At 36.5% G+C, this 21062-nt stretch overlaps 1 protein-coding gene across 2 annotated transcripts in view; it reads left to right on the plus strand.

Annotated features, from left to right (window-relative positions):
• LOC106884520 (phospholipid-transporting ATPase ABCA1) overlaps positions 1–21062 on the plus strand; it is a 287667-nt gene that overhangs the window by 232492 nt on the left and 34113 nt on the right. For both annotated transcript variants that reach the window (XM_052969717.2, XM_089355446.1), the window contains exons 46-47: positions 4662–4905; positions 14563–14668. In XM_052969717.2, the coding sequence (XP_052825677.1) occupies positions 4662–4905; positions 14563–14668 (350 nt within the window). The remainder of the gene's footprint in view (positions 1–4661; positions 4906–14562; positions 14669–21062) is intronic.

Here is a 21062-nt window from a genome sequence, read left to right on the forward strand (position 1 = left end):
AGCAAGCACATGGAATATTTGATTTCCATTTAATTTTTTTTTTTTTTTAAGTTGGTCAAGCAAATTGAAGCAAGCATAGTTGCATAGTTTAGGTGCCTTGTTCAGAGGGTAGAGGTATTCAATGCAATAATAGTAGAACAGTTGTAAGATCTGAATATATAACCTAACCATACACCTTTTGTTATGCCTCATAATATTAGCAGATGTAGTTTTTTTGAATGCTAAAGACTACACTGTTTTGAACTTTATTGGTTTACTTCTCTCCTGAATATATATATTACAACAAATTTTATAGCATTTTACACTCAACAAACAACACTCATCTTGCAATGCATGTCTCTATCAATATAATTAACTCTCTTATGTACATTAACAAAGCTGTTTGTATCCATTCTGTGAAACAAGATAGCTTATTTAAAACGGACCATGTATGATGCTATAAAACATTACATTTGATGTTATTAAGTAGAGTGGTAGGAATGTGGAGCACCAGATAAACTACGTTTTATTCCTCAGTTGTCAATAAAATACATGCTGAATCATGTACTTGAGCTGCTTCAATCAGCTGTATCAATCTTCTCCAAAGTTGTGGCATCATACCAATATTAACTCAATTATTCTTATTCTTCTGAGGTTGATAAAATAACTATTAGTCAACCACAGTTTGATGTAATAACTATTTCATTGAAGTTGGTGCTCTGGCTTAGCTTCAGTCCAAAGCTTAAAACCAGTAAAACATTAAAATAATGAAAACAAGCATGCAAAAAACATTCAATTTTCCTACAGAATAAATTTCAGAACACTGGTTCTAAGCACTGTGGTTATAAATGCTGTGGCTCTTTACTTGACTTATTGCTGCTTTCTGCTCTCTTTTTCATCCTTTTCTGACAAGTTGTGATGCACTTGAGCATTGTTTACAAGCTGTAAGGATTGTTAGAGTTTTGTAAAAAGATGTTTTGTGGAATTTGTCATTCTGAGTTCAAATTGTGTTGAGGACAACTTTTTCAGGGTTAATGGTATCATCTATTCCTTCTTCCCTCAAAATTGCTGGCCTTGTTATTTATTATTATCATTGTTGTTTTTGCTGTTGTTGTTGTTGTTGTTGGTGGTGGTGGTGGTGGTGGTGGTAGTAGTAGTAGTAGTAGTATATGGCTGCCAGTTGGCACATCTGACAAAATGCTCAGTGGCATTACATCAGCCTTTATGTTTTTGAGTTCAAATTCTGCTGAGGTCAAGTTTGCCTTTCATCCTTTCAAGATTGATAAAATAAGTAGCAGCTGAGCATTGGAGCTGATCTAATCGGCTATCCCTCTTCCCAAAATTTCAGGCCTTGTGTCTATAGTAGAAAGGATTATTATTATTATTACTATACTCACAACAGATTAGACTGTTGGAAAAGAAAAAATCCTAACATCAGGCTACAACAAGTAACCCTAGATGCCAAGAACACTCCTAAGTATCCTAGTTGTCCCTAATAACAAAGTTTTCTAGAGCTGTACTAAACTGGGTTTTATGCCTATTTCCTCTATTCATCTGTTCAGATCTTTAGGAATATTTCCCAATGCACCTATAACTACTGGAATACATTTTACCCACACTTTCCATAATCCCTATAACTGAATGGCTAGGTCCTGATTCTTTACTATTTTTTCTATACCTTTCATATTGATTTTTTCATCATTTGCGACTGTAAAGTCAATTATCTGGCTCTTTCTATTCTCTTTATTTACTACGAGTAAATCAGGCTTTCTATTACTCTGTCAGTTTGAATGTTAAAGTCCCACAACATTTTATATTTCTTACTTTCTAGTACTTTACTAGGTTCATGTTCATATCACTTATCAGTATGTTCAAATCCTAGCTTTCTACATAACTCCCAGTGGATTACTCTCTCTAGGTTATCATGTCTTTTCTTGTATTCTTTCTGTGCCAGCATGCTACATTCACTTACTTTTTATTATTATTATTATTGTGCATGCCATCAAAGTGACACTGGGGTAAAATATACGAAGCCCAATATACCCATCATGACTACCCGTCTGATAAGGGTATACCAGGCACATGCATCACAACCATATGTGCACGACCTGGTGATCTCAAATCAAGATAAACAGTGCATGACCTCGCAGGTGGGGTCCAGTTAGAATTTTCTACAAGTCGAGTAGCCCATCCCGCTCAAAAGGTCCCTGAATAAGGTTTGTTTAAGGATGTTGAGCAAAACACCCATGTTCCCAAAGGTGAATTATTCAAGCCCCAAAGAATTCCTCTCAACACATGGCTATGATGCTCCCCCACTACTTCTGCTCATGATCAGAGATGCACATATCGTCAGCCACCAAGGGACATGCTCAACTGGTTATGGTCAAACAACTGACAAGCAAATCTGTGGTATTAAGCAGAATATTTGCTGTAGCCCATCTTTTATACCAAGACAAAACAATGTACATGATAACACTTCCAATCAATTAAGATCAGAAGCCATGAGAGCCACTGCCTGGTACTGCATCCGGGCATTTATTATTATTATTATTGAGTGAGAGAGCAGTGCATACACTAAACACAATTTTATCTATCTAAAATTTCTTTGTTAACATGCGTTATTTCTCTCTCACCAAACAAGTCATGGCTTAAAATTAGTGAAAGATATAAAATAGGCATCAGCTTCATCAGGGAATCATTTTAAGAATAACCATTACGTTAAACAAATGTATTTGCATTATCTTTTTCTATCCTGGATCAATGGTAATGAGTGCCATAAATCATTGGATATTTGAGACAACACCTTGTGTTTATGTGCCCAGATATTGTTAGTCTGGTAGAATCAATATCTTCTCTCCATGCTAATTACATTCATCTCAACACTACAAACAGTATAAGCCCTGTAGCTCATTAAGAGGTACAGGGCTTGCACTGCTTAAATTGCTAAACTGTATCACTGGTACCCATTTAGTTTCTTCTTCTTGCACAGAAAGAGTAGAATGCTTTGAAAATTGATACTGCACAGCCCAAGTGATGGAATATGAACCAAGCACATCTTTGCTGGTAGTCTGACACACTAATGGTTTTGCCTTTTGGCAATGTCTTAGTTAACCAGCCCTGATTATCATGTTTTCTCAACTAGTTTCTTTGTGTTAATCTCAGCTTTTTTTAATCACTTTACCTACTAAACTGCTTAACTACTTAAATTACTTAACTAATTTAATTAACTTTGTCATGAACTGTTTAAACAAGTTTTCACACACATACACATATATAAATTTATATATATATATATATTATTTAAAAAATGGCAAAAAATCATATATTAATTAATATCAATTAATTGCCAGGAAGCTAGCACATTTAAAGAATCAAAGAGATTCAGAAACAGTATCTGCAATCTCAGGGGATTAAAGTACATTTTTATATATGACGTTGACCACTAACGTGGACATTTAATGTGCTTCTATTTCTAGCACATTAAATGTCCACGTTAGTGGTCAACATCATATATAAAAATATATATATATATAGGTAGATGTACATGTGTGTGTGTGTCTGTGTGTGTATAGACTGAAACATTGAAACATGTATTGATGCCCTGAAATCATCATCATCATCATCATCATCGTTTAACGTCCGCTTTCCATGCTAGCATGGGTTGGACGATTTGACTGAGGACTGGTGAAACCGGATGGCAACACCAGGCTCCAGTCTGATTTGGCAGAGTTTCTACAGCTGGATGCCCTTCCTAACGCCAACCACTCAGAGAGTGTAGTGGGTGCTTTTACGTGTCACCCGCACAAAAACGGCCACGCTCGAAATGGTGTCTTTTATGTGCCACCCGCACAAGCCAGTCCAGGGGCACTGGCAACGATCTCGCTCGAAAATCCTACGGGAGCCAGTCAGGCGGTACTGGCAATGGCCATGCTCAAAATGGTGCATCTCATGTGCCACCCGCACAAGAACCAGTCCAGGGGCACTGGCAACGATCTTACTTGGCTTGCCGGGTCTTCTCACGCACAGCACATTTCCAAAGGTCTCGGTCAGTAGTCATCGCCTCGGTGAGGCCCAATGTACGAAGGTCTTGCCTCACCACCTCAGCCCAGGTCTTCCTGGGCCTACCTCTTCCACGGGTTCCCTCAACTGTTAGGGTGTGGCACTTTTTCACGTAGCTATCCTCATCCATTCTCACCACATGTCCATACCAGCGCAATCGTCTCTCTTGCACGCCACAACTGATGCTTCTAATGTTCAGCTTTTCTCTCGAGATACTTACACTCTGATGGGTATTCACACTGACATTACACATCCAACGGAGCATACTGGCTTCATTCCTTGCGAGCTTACGTATGTCCTCAGCAGTTACAGCCCATGAAATGTACATTTGTTTTATTCTTGTTTGCTATAACTACGTGTGTGTGTGTGTGTGGTGCCATGTAAAACACCCAGCACACTCTGTAAATTGGTTGGCATTAGGAAGGGCATCGAGCCATAGAAACCATGCCAAATCAGACTGGTGCAGCTTCTCTGCTTGCTAACTCTGGTCAAACCATCCGACTCATTCCAGCATGGACAATGGATGTCAAAAATAATGATGATGATGATATATAATATCACTCATATTTTGTAATGATTTTGTATGCATTTTGTAATGATTTTACCTTTATTTTTAAAACTAGATTTGGTGATGGCTATTTGCTAGCTGTAAGACTACATGGCCAGCATCCTGATCTTCAACCTGTGATGAAATACATAACAGAGCATTTCCCACATGCAGTCTGCAAAGAAAAACATTACAACATGATTAGTTATCAATTGGGTATTAAAGAAGTCTCTTTATCAAAGATATTTTGCATAATGGAGAATATGAAATCTCAAATGAATATTGAAGAATACTCAGTTACACAGACAACACTTGATCAGGTAAATTTTATTACTCATCTTTGTCTAAAAAAAAAAAACTTCTTAGTATCTGATAAATAAGTTACCTTATTTATGCAGCCAGCTTGGAATTAGATATTTTTAATTAAAAATAAATGTTTGAAGTTTTTATCATATTATGCTAGAAATAATAATGTGATAGTTTGTTTTGTTTCTTTTTCTGTTATAGATCTTTTATCGTTTGCTTGTTTCAATCATTGGAATGCAACCCTACTGGGAAACTGCATTAAAAGGTTTTTAGTCAAACAAATAGACCCCAGTACTTGATATTTTTTTTACAAGTCTGGTACTTATCAGGCTCTTTTGCTGAACTACAAAATTATAGGGATATAAGCAAACCAACACTGTTTGTCAAGCAGTTGAAAGGTAGGAACAAATACTGCAACAAAGACATATACACATGACTGGTTTCCGCATATTTTTCATCTATCAAATTCACTCACAAGGCATTGGTTGGCCTTGAGCTGTTTATACATCAAAATGCAGAAAGGGATAAAGTAAAAAAAAAAAGACAACTAAAAAAGAAATCTCAGGAAAGTTAACTGAAACTGAAATTTGGCTAAGATATAAAAGAAATACTGAACTCCATTTTACTTTTAGATAATTCTTTTAGTTTCCTTCAGTAAGCTCATTATGTTATTTTTAATTTTCCTTAGCACACTGTAATCACTGAATCAGTTCAGGATCGAAAATGTACTCTTCAACATAAACTTAGGGCTGGGGAATTTAGCTGGAAAATGAGAAAGGTTTGGAATAAAATTAAAAATAGAAGGAAGCTATGGAAGTGAAAATATTTTCCTGTTAATAGAAACTTCCAAACAGTACAAAGGGATGCCTAAAGGGAGAACATAAAAGATAAGAGAGCTGGGTATTTCAAAGAGATAATCTGCTGTGAGCAATTCATCAGTTCTGTAAATAGTGCAAACTCTGTGTTGATAGGATGTTAATGAGGGACACATTTCTCTTTATATAGGATGACAGTCTTTCACAGGTAAATTTTCTCATGGGAAAAACTGAATATGATACTAGAGGCTAATGAAGCACTTAACATGGTAGTAGTGCGTAGTAGTGTCATGGCAATTAGAACTAAGTGACCAGGAGTTTGAAGGAGTGAAAAAAAAAAATGTGTTTAAGAGTAATAACAAGAGATTAGGTGGGAATTGAGATGCCAAGTGTAAATAGTATAGAGGGAATACTGATTAGAGAATGTTCACTTTTGTGTCATGAGGCTGAGAGCTGTGAAGTGATCTGCATCAGAGCAGTGTGTTCATGTGAACCAGGGTATCACTGATATATGCTAGGATAACAGAGGAAATGCACTGTGCATGCATGTGGGTGTATGCATTTTTTTTTTATGATTGGCATCACGAGTTGATTGAGACTGATCTATATGATTGTGCGAATATATGTGCAGATTATGTATATATTTGTGAGGGTTAATGTGTGTGTGTGTGTATATACACACACTTGCACATGTGTGTATATACACACACTTGCATTTAAACTGGCCATGATCAGTCAAAATATTCTGCCATTTTTATGTTCAAACTGGCCAGATCTAAATTCTTACACTTAACCTAAAAATAAACAATTACACCATCAAATTCTTAAGCCACAAGATAATGTGCGATTAATTTAAAACAATGTAAATAAATAAGCCATACATTTGACTGTGTAATCTGAATGCTTAAGGGTTACCACATGCCCACACACATATCAACAAACACATATTATATTAGTTTCAAATTTTGGCACAATGCCAGCGAGTTTGGGGGACAGGGTAATTTGATTACATCAGCCCAAGTACTCAGCTGCTACTTATTTTATTGAACCCTAAAGGATGAAAAGCAAAGTTGACCTTGGCAGAATTTGAACTCAGAATGTAAAAACAAATTGAAATACCACTAAGCATTTTGCTCAATGTGCTAACAATTCTGCCAGCTCTCCACCTTAACACACACACACACACACACGCACATACACACAAATTATATACTAACATTATATATACACGCACCCATGTAAATTAAATTTATTGCTGCTCAACACTACGTGTTTGTATTTTTAAACAAAACAAAGAAACTAATAATTAAAAATAATTTAACATTTTCATTAACACCTTGCTGCAGTAATTGCTATGCTGTGTGCCTTTGACACATTATCAGCATCTATATACTTGGATGAATTCCTGATTAGTTTCAATTCCAAACAATGTTTTTTTTTTTTATTCCAGTATGGTTTTCATTTAATTTTGATTTGATGGCATTGAAAAATGTGTGTCTGTATGAAGTATATATTATGTTCTTGAGCAAAACACTCCATTTCACATAACTCCAGTCCACTCAGCTGGCAAAAATGAGCAATCCTGCGACAGACCAGCATCCCATCCAGGTGAGGAATTTGTACACCATGAAAACCAGCCCTTACATGTCAGTATGACTCGAGGAGGAAACTTCACCATTACTTTTTTTAGTACATTCTGTGAAGTGGTTGGCATTAAGGAGGACATCCAGACATTGATTGGAGCTTGGCATAGTCCTCTGGCTCATTCCCTCCTGTCAAACTATGCACTCCATACTAACATGGAAAATAGAAATTTAACAATATTGATAATGATCATGATAAAATGTGTGTGTGTGTAGCTGAAGATATAACTGTGTAGTTAAGATGACAATTACATTAGGATTGAACCAAGGATCTCAAGGTTGTGAAGCAAACTCTTAACCATTTTACCATTCTGCAGCTACAACAATAACATACACTAGTTACATTCAAAAGGATTGTAGTTTGAAATACTTATGTCCAGCTATATTTAACTGTGGCTTGAACATTCTCACTCTTTCGAAGAAAACAACAAAAAGACTGCACATATACACACACACATACAAATGCTGTTTAAAAAACTACACACAATCTCTTCTGATTACACTTTAATCATCTCATGCTATATTGAGAAAACTGTCAAAAGTGCCTGTTCTTTTATCTTTTAATGGAACTAAAGATTTATCTATTGATTTATATCTACCATTTTCGCAACGTAGAAAGATTTCAAAATAATATTCTTCATTTATACTTTGAGTTGTTCTCTCTATCAAGAAGCACAACTTTGTTCAAGTTGAAAACTTTCGTTTTCATACATCATACTGCTATATGGAGATTCGTGTGTATGAAGGCATTATGCATTATTTATATTGTTATAGCCAATTATATAAGCCAGTTACTGTTGTAGTTATTCAAATTGCTCGGTATAACAACCAAATTTTTGCCCAATAAATACCCCTACTGTCTTTAAATCAGATGATCATGATAGGAAATATTGCTTGAATAAATTATTTGTTCCACAATCTTCATGCTGTACTCCTACTCAATCAAAACTAAACATGTGGTAGAAGTGGTTGTTGTTATTGTTGGCATTATTCTCCCTGTTGTTGGGTTTTTCTTCTTTAATAATAATAGTAATAGAAATAGTAATAATATTGATTTCAAATTTTGGCACAAGGCCACCAATTTCAGTGTTCAACTGGTACTTATTTTATCAACCCCGAAAGGATGAAAGACAAAGTCGACCTCAGCAGAATTTGAACTCGAAATGTGAAGATGGACGAAATGTTGTTAAGCATTTTGCTCAGCATGCTAATGAGTCTGAAAGCTCACCACCTTATTATAGTTATTATAATAATAATAATAATAATAATAATCAATTCTATTGTAGGCATAGGGCCAGTAATTTTGGGGGTGGTTTACTTAATTACATTAACCCCAGTGCTCAACTGAAAGGATAAAAAGTAAAGTTGACTTTATCTCCATTTGAACTCAGAATTTACAGCCAGAAGAAATGCCACTAAGCATTTTACCTGATGTGCTAATGCTTCTGAAATTTGTGGGGAAAAGGGCCAATCAATTATATTGATCCCAGTCAATTACATTTAACTGATACATATTTCATTGGCCCTAAAAGGATGAAAGGCAAAGCTGACCTTGACAGAATTTGAACAGACAAAATACTGCTACGGTTTTTGTCCAGCATGCTAATGATTCTACCAGCTTACCTCTTCCTCCTTATTATTATTATTATTATTATTATTACTATTATTATTCAGTAGTTTTATTTTTATAACGTACTATTCAGTAGTTTTATTTTTATAACGTACTATTTTTATTTTTATAACGTACTATTTTTATAACGTATTATTATTATTATTATTATTATTATTATTATAATAATAATACATTACAAAGAGTGCAATGTGATTGTTAAAGATATTTTATTGGTTGAATGATATCACATCATATAATTCAGTCAAATCTGAAATCTCAACTTTTGAAGATAAAACAGGTTTGTACTGATATCGGGGATGACTGGAAACATAAAAATACTTTTGTACACCATTTTGTCAAACACAGTTATGGTGAATCATAATTAAAGGAAATTGCAAATGACATAACTAAGATTAGCAAAGGAAGTCAACCTTTCATGCATAATTTTAGCAAACAAGGTACAATATGTGACAAAGTACAATATGTTAACCTTTAGTGGTTAACTGGCACTGAAATTTTGCTGGCATTTCAAGTGTTACATGAAAGTTACTAGCATGTTGTGGAAAAATATCTTTGTTTCAAACAAATTTTTTCTCAGCCATCTATTGTAGCCTTTAGATGGAATTAAAATATAAGACAGCTATTAACTTCTACTTCTGACTCCAAGAAAACTAACACTAGAGTTTCTGCATGCTGTACTTTGAAAAACAGCTGCAAAAGAGGTAAGCCCTATTCATTCTGCAACATGAGTCAAGTCAATTCCATCAGGGGTCATAACAGAAATGTTATGATTTACATGGAAGGTGGGACATGTAGAGATTCCCATTTGGTGTATGCAGCAGAATGCACCAAACACAACTTTATTTATGTTGGTTGTACAACAGAACAATTAAACAAAAGATTCAATGGGCAAAGATATGATCATCATCATCATCATCATCGTTTAACGTCCGCTTTCCATGCTAGCATGGGTTGGACGATTTGACTGAGGATCGGTGAAACCGGATGGCAACACCAGGCTCCAGTCTGATTTGGCAGAGTTTCTACAGCTGGATGCCCTTCCTAACGCCAACCACTCAGAGAGTGTAGTGGGTGCTTTTACGTGTCACCCGCACGAAAACGGCCACGCTCAAAATGGTGTCTTTTATGTGCCACCCGCACAAGCCAGTCCAGGGTCACTGGCAACGATCTCGCTCGAAAATCCTACAGGAGCCAGTCAGGCGGTACTGGCAACGGCCACGCTCAAAATGGTGCATCTCATGTGCCACCCGCACAAGAACCAGTCCAGGGGCACTGGCAACGATCTTACTTGGCTTGCCGGGTCTTCTCACGCACAGCACATTTCCAAAGGTCTCGGTCAGTAGTCATCGCCTCGGTGAGGCCCAATGTACGAAGGTCTTGCCTCACCACCTCAGCCCAGGTCTTCCTGGGCCTACCTCTTCCACTGGTTCCCTCAACTGTTAGGGTGTGGCACTTTTTCACGCAGCTATCCTCCTCCATTCTCACCACATGTCCATACCAGCGCAATCGTCTCTCTTGCACGCCACAACTGATGCTTCTAATGTTCAGCTTTTCTCTCAAGATACTTACACTCTGACGGGTATTCACATTGACATTACACATCCAACGGAGCATACTGGCTTCATTCCTTGCGAGCTTACGTATGTCCTCAGCAGTTACAGCCCATGTTTCACTGCCATGTAGCATGGTTGTTCGTACACATGCGTCATACAGTCTGCCTTTTACTCTGAGTGAGAGTCCCTTTGTCGCCAGCAGGGGTAAGAGCTCTCTAAACTTTGCCCAGGCTATTCTTATTCTAGCAGCTACACTTTCAGCGCACCCACCCCCACTACTAACTTGGTCGCCCAGATAGCGGAAGCTATCGACTACCTCTAGTTTTTCACCCTGGAATGAGATAGAAGTTGTTTCCTGTTTGTTTGCAGTCTTTATTGCACCTGAACATCTGCCACAAACAAAAACTAACTTGCTAGTTAACCTGCCTTTGATGTTGCTGCACCTCTTATGTGTCCATAGCTTGCACCGGGTACATCTTATAGAGTTACTACCTACTCCTTTTCTACATACTGAGCAGGGCCATCTACCTGAAGGGGTTTGTGTTTTATCTACCTTCCTACTTATTAGGATTTTGGTTTTAGCTAGGTTGACTCTAAGGCCCTTCAATTCTAGACCTTGCTTCCACACCTGAAACTTCTCCTCTAGTTCTGATAGTGACTCCGCAATTAGGGCAAGGTCATCAGCATAGAGGAGCTCCCAGGGGCAACCTGTCTTGAACTCCTCTGTGATTGCCTGGAGGACTATGGTAAATAAGAGGGGGCTGAAGACGGAACCTTGGTGGACCCCTACCTCTACCCGGAATTCATTGCTTTACTCATTTCCAACCCTCACCTTACTGGCAGCATCTCTGTACATGGCTCGCACAGCTCTCACTAACCATTCTTCTATCCCAAGTTTCCTCATTGACCACCAGATAAGGGATCGGGGGACCCTGTCAAAGGCTTTCTCCATGTCAACGAAAGCCAGGTACAGAGGTTTATCCTTAGCTAGGTATTTCTCCTGCAACTGTCTCACTAGAAATAAGGCATCAGTAGTGCTTTTACCTGGCACGAACTCAAACTGCATCTCATCTAAATTGATTCACTCCCTAATTAGTTGGGCTATGACCCTCTCTGTAACTTTCATAACCTGATCTAACAGCTTGATGCCTCTGTAATTATTTGTATCTAAAGCGTCACCTTTACCTTTGTAGCAGTTGACTATGATGCTGCTACACCAGTCATTGGGTATGACTCCTTCGTGTATCACCTGGTTCATAATACGGGTGACTAGGCTATAGCCAACACTGCCAGATATTTTGAGCATCTCTGCAGTGATTCCTGATGGGCCGGGGGCTTTCCCGGTCTTCATACTCTTAATTGCTTTATCTACCCTGGTACTATCAACTCGGATAGCTGGTCCCTCTATTGGGTCGACATACAGCAGGCTCTCTTTCTCCCATTCATTCTCTTTATTAAGCAATCTATCGTAGTGGCATCTCCAGACCTCTTTCTTTGCATCCTCATTTAATGCAAGCGTACCATCATCCATGCGAACACATTTCTCTCCTACAACATCACTATTCTCTCTCCTACACTGTCTTGCAACACGAAATACCTCGAGTCTTTGGTCCTCACGGCGCAGAACATTGGCAAATCTTTCCTTATCTGCTTCCCCTCTGGCTAAATAAACCTGTCACCTAGCCTCCCTTCTGGCACATTGGTACAATTCCCTGCTACCACCGTTCTTCCAGTCCTTCCAAGCCTGTTTCTTTTGTCTAATAGCCCTGTCTACCTCCTTGTTCCACCACCACGTTACTCTGGGTCGGAAGGGGACTTTACACCACCCACAAATCTGGTCGGTGGCTTTCAACAGGTTGTCCCGCAGAAATCTCCAATTGTCTTCCACGTTGTATGATGCTATATCCCCTTCTATTTCGTTAAATGCTTCAAGTAACTTGTCTCTAAGTCTCTGTCCGTTTGCAGGGTCTTTAAGCTTCCACACCCTTCTCCTCCAAGCCTGTCTAATTCTGGGCACCCATTTTGCCTTGATCCCAAAGTCGCTAACTACTAATCTATGTTGTGGGGTACATTCTTCGCCAGGGTAGGTTTTGGCATTTATAAGCCGCCCTCTTTCCCTATTTCTGGCGAGGATGTAGTCGATTTGGCTAGAGTGTCTGCCAGAGCGGTAGGTGACTAGGTGACTGGCAGGTTTCCTGAAGTTGGTATTGCAGACCATAAGATCGGTTGCATCACAGAACTCCAGCAGTCTGGTTCCCTCCTCGTTGCGGGAACCGAAGCCATAGCCTCCATGTATGCCATGGAAGCCTCCAGCACGACGTCCGACATGACCGTTGAAGTCTCCAGCCACAAAGATAAGGTCCCTGTCACTCGTCGACGAGGTAGTTTGCAAGAAGGTGTCATAGAATTGGTCTTTCAGACCATCTGGTAGCCCCGGTTGAGGTGCAATATGATGTCAGGTACAATAACAGTAGTTCAACAGAACTTGCCGAACATTTTAGCTTTATGAAGAATTAGGTCAATCCTTTAAAATATTATTATTATCATCATCATCATCATCATCATCATCATCATCATCATCATTTATGGTTTCTTTTCATTATAACTTTATTTCAGCTGCCTTAGTACTGGGCATCCTCCAGAGGCCAAGAGTAGCAAGAGCACTTTTGTTTTGCTATGCATGCTAAAATTATCACCACATTTATTCCATTTTAGATGGAGATTGCTTTCCGTAGTATATTGGCTGTACACATCAAGGTTATCTTTTGTACTTCATGAAGATTGAAGTTACCAAGGAGTTGCTTAATATACTTCTCAGCTCCCTTCTTTATCATTCCCAATGCACCAATTACTACTGGTGTTATCATAGTACTAAGCTTCCACATTTTTGTTATTTCAATTTGAAGATCTTTATAGTGACAAAACTTTTCATATTCTTTTCTTGAGACATTTTGATCTTGTGGGACAGACATATCTATTAACAGACAAGTTCTTCTGTTGTAGTCTTTGATCGCAATGTCTGGTCGATTGGAATCAATTTTTTTTGTCTGTATTGGGAAGTTCCAAAGGATGGTGATGCCCTCGCCGTTTACTACATCCTCTCGATGGTGCCTGTACCACTTATCATGGGATTTCATTTGTTAGTATTTACAAGCATTCCAGTGTATGTACTGCCCTAGTCTCTGTCATGTCTTATGCAGTACTCCTTTTCAGCGAGGACTGGGCAGCTAGAAACAACATGATCAATTGTTTCTTTGAATTTTTCGCAAATTTTGCATGAGAGGTCAGATCCATCTTTAAGGACATTTACATCGTAGTTTCTGGTAGGTAAGCTCTGATCTTGCACTGCAATAACAAACCTTTCTGTTTCCCCTTTTAGACCTGTCCCTTGTAGCCATTGGTGTGTTAGATTTTGATCAATATCTGGCTTGGACAGACGGTTAGGGTATTTTCTATGCAGGAAAATTATTATTATTATTATATTATTATTATTATTCAAAATATTACATGTGAATTTTATGAGCAAAAAATGCAATTTTGAGGTTTGGTGACAACAAACCTCCCCATAGCTCAGGAATCTTTCTTAGGATTCTTGCAGATTACAGGGTGGCACTTTTCTACAGAGTAACAGTACATATCTCAATTCCAATTTTCTTCAATTTCTTAGGTAAGTTTTTGAGTGTTGTGCCAAGTGCACCACAGGAATAATTGTCCCATTTCTATCTTGCAAGCTCTTCATCTCTCTGGCTTGGTCTTGATATTTCTTAATTTCCTAAATTTCTTTGGTATCCACTCTACTATATATGGTATAGCAAAGTCTATGATTTTACACTGTCTTTTTTTTTTAATTTTTTTATTTATTTAGTTTTTGTCCTCCAAGCTCATATCTGGTATCTTTAATTCTTTATTTCAGTGATACTTCAAAAGTGCTACAATACATACTTTTACTGAGTGAAAGAAATTATATATTTACATAATTTCATCTTCTAATTAAACTTGATGTGATTTTCATGTTATTTTATTGTAGGTGTTCATTCATTTTGCAAATTCACAGTCAAGTACAATCGAAACAGAAATTGATTTACATGCAGATTTGAAATTTGTCGCAGAAAAATATGGCAACTCACCTCAAGGTAAATAAATTTTTCTTCATTTGTTTTTTTTTTTTTTTATTTCACTTTATCAATTTAGAAATTCCCTCCTCTTCATATGTTAACAGATTTGGTCTTGGCACTTTGACAGTCTACCATTCAAACCAATCAACTTTTAGCTGTCACAAAATCAGCTAAAGTAATTTATTCAAAACAGCCTATTATACTGACAAAATATTGTCCCAAAAATATATTTTGTTGTTATCATTTCATGATTTAAATATCATATTGGTCACTTAGTATTATTTTCAGTACTAAACAATTAAACTTTGATGTTTGTAATGGTTGACATGTCTCATTTGAAATATCTTCAAGCTACCCTGGCTTTTTACCCTACTTGGTCTTAAAGCAAATGAAATTCTTATGAGAGTGAATAGATGTTATTGGCAAAAAATATCACCCAACCAGATCTAATGGCCCCTGGTTTCAGTAATGCTACAGCACTAATGAAACAAAAGTTAATTTGTTAGTACCAGTTATTTCAACAGCCTACCAAGAAGACATTATCTCTTTTACTCTCTCTCTCTCTCTCTCTTTCTCTCTCTCTCTCTCTCTTTCTCTCTCTCTCTCTCTCTTTCTCTCTCTCTCTCTCTCTCTCTCTCTCTCCTTTTACTTATTTTTCTGACACATAAATGGTTATAACGGTGTACTGTATCATCAGCAAAAGACACAACAATACCAATCATAACATGCCTCTCCATGTAGTGGTTAAACATTTTATTGATTTCTCCTTTGCAATTTATATTTTTCAATATACAGGATTTTGTTCCTTGAGAGAAGAGATATAATAAATAATTTGATGAATAGATTTGTAGAGATTCAAGTCTAGAAAGAAATCGTTGTTGCTTTACAGTATTGTTATATAGCTATAAGGATGGAAATTGAAGAAAGCTACTTAACTGATACAGATTGTAGAGAAAATTACGTTTTTTTTTTAATATTTCAGCTTTAAGAATTCCTAATTATGAAATGAAAAAGTCAAAGAGAAATGTTAACATTAGACAACAGCAAAACCATAATGACTTCCATAAAATTACATCAAAGTGAAGAAAGTGTGATATTGAAATCACATAATAAATATTGAATGGCAAGAAGCTCTTCATTGATTATTGTTGATTTCTGATTGAGTTAATAACTGTTAATTAACTAATTTTATAAGCTGATAAATCTTGTTGAAATTATGACCAGTGTTAACTTCAGATTACTGTGATAGTATAAGTCACTTGAAATTTCATTATCATAAGTATCTTTAATCAACTTCATATATGGGTAAGAAATAGAGCTTTTGAAGGGCATGATGTTTCTGAAAAGCAGTATTAATGTAAGTGAAATAACTACACATAGGAACCAGTTATTGTGAGGAAGGTGAAGTAGTGTCAACTAAACTGACTTAATATAATACCAGCACTTATTTTTATTAACCTTTTAGTTAGATCTTGTTTCATATGTTCTGTATCATATAAAGCTTTCTTTTCATTGGTCTTAAGTTACTCTGTGTGTTTTGTCTTGACATCGCACATTAGTTATAAATGAATATCACCCTCATGCAAGCAGTGTCATTTTGTTTTTCATCATTCATAGAAACATATTTTCCATGGGGAAAATATTACCTTATTTGGAAATAGGTGAAGGTTGGCAACATCTGACTGTAGAAAATCTGCCTCAATGAACACCAGCCAAACCATGCACCAGAGAAATATGTCTTGTGTATCACATGTGATACCAGGACAGGCAAAGAATTGCAAAACTAAACAAAGTTACCACTAGTCAGGTTTCAATGCAGAACTATAGAGAATAATGCTAAATACTACAATATCTACTTTGGTGCATCTGTATTGTGAGCTTGGAGTTGGTCATAGCTAGCTTTGCTTTTCATTCATCTGTGAATTATGAAATAGACAATAACATGGAAGCACAGGCATAGCCGAATGGTTGAATTCACTTACCAACCACATAGTATTGAGTTCAATTCCACTGTGTGACTCCTGAACCAGGCATCTTCTACATAGCTCTGAGCTGACTGAAGCCTTGTGAGTAGACATAAGGTTAAGTAAAGGGCCAGTTTCCCAGTTTCATGGCATATAAATTCTCCACCTGAACAGGATGCCGGTCCATTGAGGATTACTCATTTTTGCTAGCTGAGTGAGCTAGAGCAATGTGAAATGAAGTGTTTTGCTCAGGAACACAAACGCATCACTCAGAAATCAAAACTATAATCAAAGCCAGAAATCGAAACCACAATCTCACAATCATGAGTTCAACACTCTTACCACTAAGTCACATGCCTCCACCTGTGAGTAGTCATGGAAGATAGAAACTGAAAATAGTTTATCATGTATTCGTGTGTGTATTGTCTTGACATCACACAGTAGTTATAAATGATTATCACCCTCATGCAAGCAGTGTCATTTTGTTTTTCATCATTCGTGGAAACATATTTTCCATGGGGAAAATATTACCTTATTTGGAAATAGGTGAAGGTTGGCAACATCTGATTGTAGAAAATCTGCCCCAATGAACACCAGCCAAACCGTACAAGCATTAAAAGTGAATGTTAAAACAATGACAAACATGATAATGTTGGTCTATGTAGATAAGCTGATGTTGAAAATAAAGCAAACTTCAGAATTTTTTTACAATATAGATATAATTTTTAAGTGATAGCTTGTGTTAGGTGTAGGCAGTGTAGTAAGAAATTTGCTTCCTAGCCACATGGCTCTGGGTCCAGTCCACTGCATGGCACCTTGGGCAAGTAACTTCTATTGTAACCCCAGGCCAACTAAAGCTTCATGAGTGGATTTGGATGATGGACACTAAAAGTAGCCTGTCGTGTGTGTGTTTGACAACCAGAGTTGGTTTGTTTACTTCCCCATAACTTACCAGTTTCGTAAAAAAGGGACTGATAGCATAAGTACCAGGTTCTAAAAAAAATAAGTACTGGGGGTCAATTTGTCCAACTAAAACCTTTCGAGGTGGTGCTCTAGTCTAGTGACTGAAACAAGTAAAAGACAAAAGAAGACAGATGTAGTATAACTTACACAACCTGCTATAGTAGTTTAACTGCTAGAAATAGCAACCAAATCACCCTTAAATTCCACACTATCATCTGAAATAAGGAAATACGTATCACAAAACATAGTCATAGACACACTATTATGCAAACACGAAATTGTTACAGCTGTGATTTCTTAGATTATCAGTCTACTCAATAAGAATTGACATGAAGCTAATTAACAAGCAAGAAAAGTAAAATTAATTGTGCTAGCACATAAAATTTCCTTCACTACAGAATACCATCTTGACTATAATATTAGTTTTGAGTGTAATAAAATAATACCATTATTTATTATCAGAATCATTGATATTTTTAAATATTCTTTAAAAAGATATATAGACTTTTTTGAAACCTGACTGCCTATTTCTTTTTTATTCCGAGGTGAAAATAAAAAAGAAATCTGGTAAACAAAGTTACTTTTATCATATACCTATTACAAAAAGGAAGGTTTAGAACAGGTGTGTACAATATATGGGGCACTAGGACTTTACATGTGAGCCTCATAATAAGTTTGAAATATGTCTCTATTGGAATAAGTGAAATGAGCTGTTGGTGATGTTTAAATTAAGGTTGAGCTCTGATCGAAACTGTTGTCAAGAGTTTCATTTGCTTGCAGTGCTAAGTTCAGCTTCTTAAATTAGAAAGGTATGGAATATTAAGTTGGTATTAGCTCATCACCTAAAACTATTATACCAATACAGTCTCTCATGTACTACAAGAATGTAATTTTCCAAAAATACATATACAGGTATGTATTTATGAATGTATGTATTATGTATCTATGTACATATGTATGCATGTGTGTGTGCATGTAAATGTGTATGTATAGTTGTACATACATGTGTGTGTGTGCACAAAAGTCTGTGCATGCAAAGGACACTAGAAATCAACTTTTAAGCAGAAATGGATTCCATGGCAGTTTTCCTACTGTTAGCCAACTTTAAAACACAATTAAATGCATTTGTCATATCACAAGCACCAAATGAACTTAGTGTCAAAACCTAGACACCTTTCGGACTCATACTCTGTGGTTTATATAACATTGTAACACCGAAGCCTGTTTCAGAGCTGTTTCATCTATGCAGTTTGAAAAAATTTCATCTACATACCTGTCTAAACAATTTGGATATATGATTCAATTTACTTTCTGCTTAGATACACTGCACTTGCTCTATAAGTAAATGAATGAGATAGATTCTATTCTACATTTTAGAATTTTCATGTGGATTGCATGAGAAATTAATCTGCAAACTAAAACAAAGAGGATTTTTCACAATTGAAGGAGTGAAACAGTTTACTTTTTCGTTCATTACATGTGATGTTAGGAATCGGAACTTAATAAAACATGCATTAAGTAACATCTTTATGCAAAGTTATTAGAGTGTATGAAACCAAAAAAAAATATGGTTACTGAGAATGAATGAGAAAAAACAAAAACACAGTGTTACTATGATTGAGAAGATATTGGTACATAAAGAATAAAGACTTTGGGATAATTGAGATTAATATCTGTATATCTTAATGTATATAATAACAAATATATACATATATGATATGTTTGTGTATGTGTGTGTGTGTGTGTGTGTGTATACATGTGTGTATGTGTATATATATATATGTATGTGCGCACATTATATATATATATATATATATGTGTGTGTGTGTGTGTGTGTGTATGTATATACAGGGGTTGGACAAAATAATGGAAAAACCTTAAAATTTCAAACAAATTTATTTTAATATGGGGTAAGACTGCCTTTGGCAGTAATTACAGCTTGAATTCTGCGAGGTATGGACTCCTACAAAGTTTGAATCGTTTCCAAAGGAAGTTTTGTCCATACTTCAGCTAAAACAGTCTCCAGTTCTTGTAGTGACAATGGTGAAGGATATCAAATCCTTACTTGTTTTTCTAAAATGCACTATAAATGTTCAATAATATTGAGATCTGGGAACTGTGGTGGCCAGATAAGATGTTCGATTTCACTAGAATGTTCCTCATGCCATTCAGTAACAACTTTAACTGTGTGAATTGGTGAAAGATTGCGTTTCTCTCCGGAAACAGTTCAGCAACCATAGGATGAATTTGATCAAATAAAATGCTTAAATAGTCTTGACTATTAATTCTGCCATGAAGGGAAACCATTGGGCCGGCAGATTTCCAAGATATAGCCACCCCCCTCCAGATTGGCACAGATCCTCTTCCATTTTTAACAGTTGGAAGAAGGCAGTCTGGGTCAAATGCTTCTTTTGGCTGTCTCCACATGTATACTCGGCTGGTGGTTGGAAACAAAGTAAAGGATGACTTGTATGAGAAAATAACATTTTTCCACTGCTCTAGGGACCAATTCTGTAGGTCTTTGCTCCACTCTAAACACTTTGTAACATTTGTTTTTGAAAGTAGTGGTTTTCTGATTACAGCCCACCACATGAAATCCGGCTTTGTGCAGCTCCCGGTGAACAGTTTTTGTGGAAACTAGGTTCTCGAGGTGGTCATTAAGTTCTGCAGTAATTTGGGGAGCTGTACTTTTGTGATCCTTTCTAACAATTTGCATAAGAGTCCAACAGTCCCTATCTGCAAGTTTTGGTTTTCTTTCGGAGTTTTGTTTTGACGAGGAGGTTTTTCTCTCTTTCTCAAAGGCTGTCATTACTTTTGAGACAGTACTTCTTGATACACCAAACATTTCAGCTGTTTTCATTACACTAGCGCCTGCCATACAAGCACCAACAATTTGACCTCTTTGAAAGTCTGATAGATCTGTCATTTTAATGAATTTTAATTACCTTTTTCTGAAAAGAAACAGCAATTTTAGCAAAACATATTAAGCAACACTAATAATAAATCAAAAAACATAAAAATAAACAAGCTTTTGACAGTTTTATAGATATTTCAAATTATGATGCTGTTTCTATTATTTTGTCCAACGCCTGTATGTATGTGTAGATATATATATATGTATGTACGTGTGTGTGTGTGTATATGTATGTATTTTAAGTTTATTTAAAAGAAAGTTGGTCATCTTCTGTTGGTTGTTTTTCCTCGCATTAGGTACTAAATGTGGTTATTTTGAGAAGTCCACTGTGTGGCGTTATTATTTTTCTGTAATAATGCCCTTTATATAAATATATATACATGTATATATATATCTGTGTGTGTGTGTATATATATTTATGTATATATATATATGTATGTATATATATATATATATATATATATATATATCATCATCATCATCGTTTAACGTCCGCTTTCCATGCTAGCATGGGTTGGACGATTTGACTGAGGACTGGTGAAACCGGATGGCAACACCAGGCTCCAGTCTG

This window comes from Octopus bimaculoides, chromosome 7, assembly GCF_046866305.1.
Source record: "Octopus bimaculoides isolate indiv1 chromosome 7, ASM4686630v1, whole genome shotgun sequence".
NCBI classification, from domain to species: domain Eukaryota; kingdom Metazoa; phylum Mollusca; class Cephalopoda; order Octopoda; family Octopodidae; genus Octopus; species Octopus bimaculoides.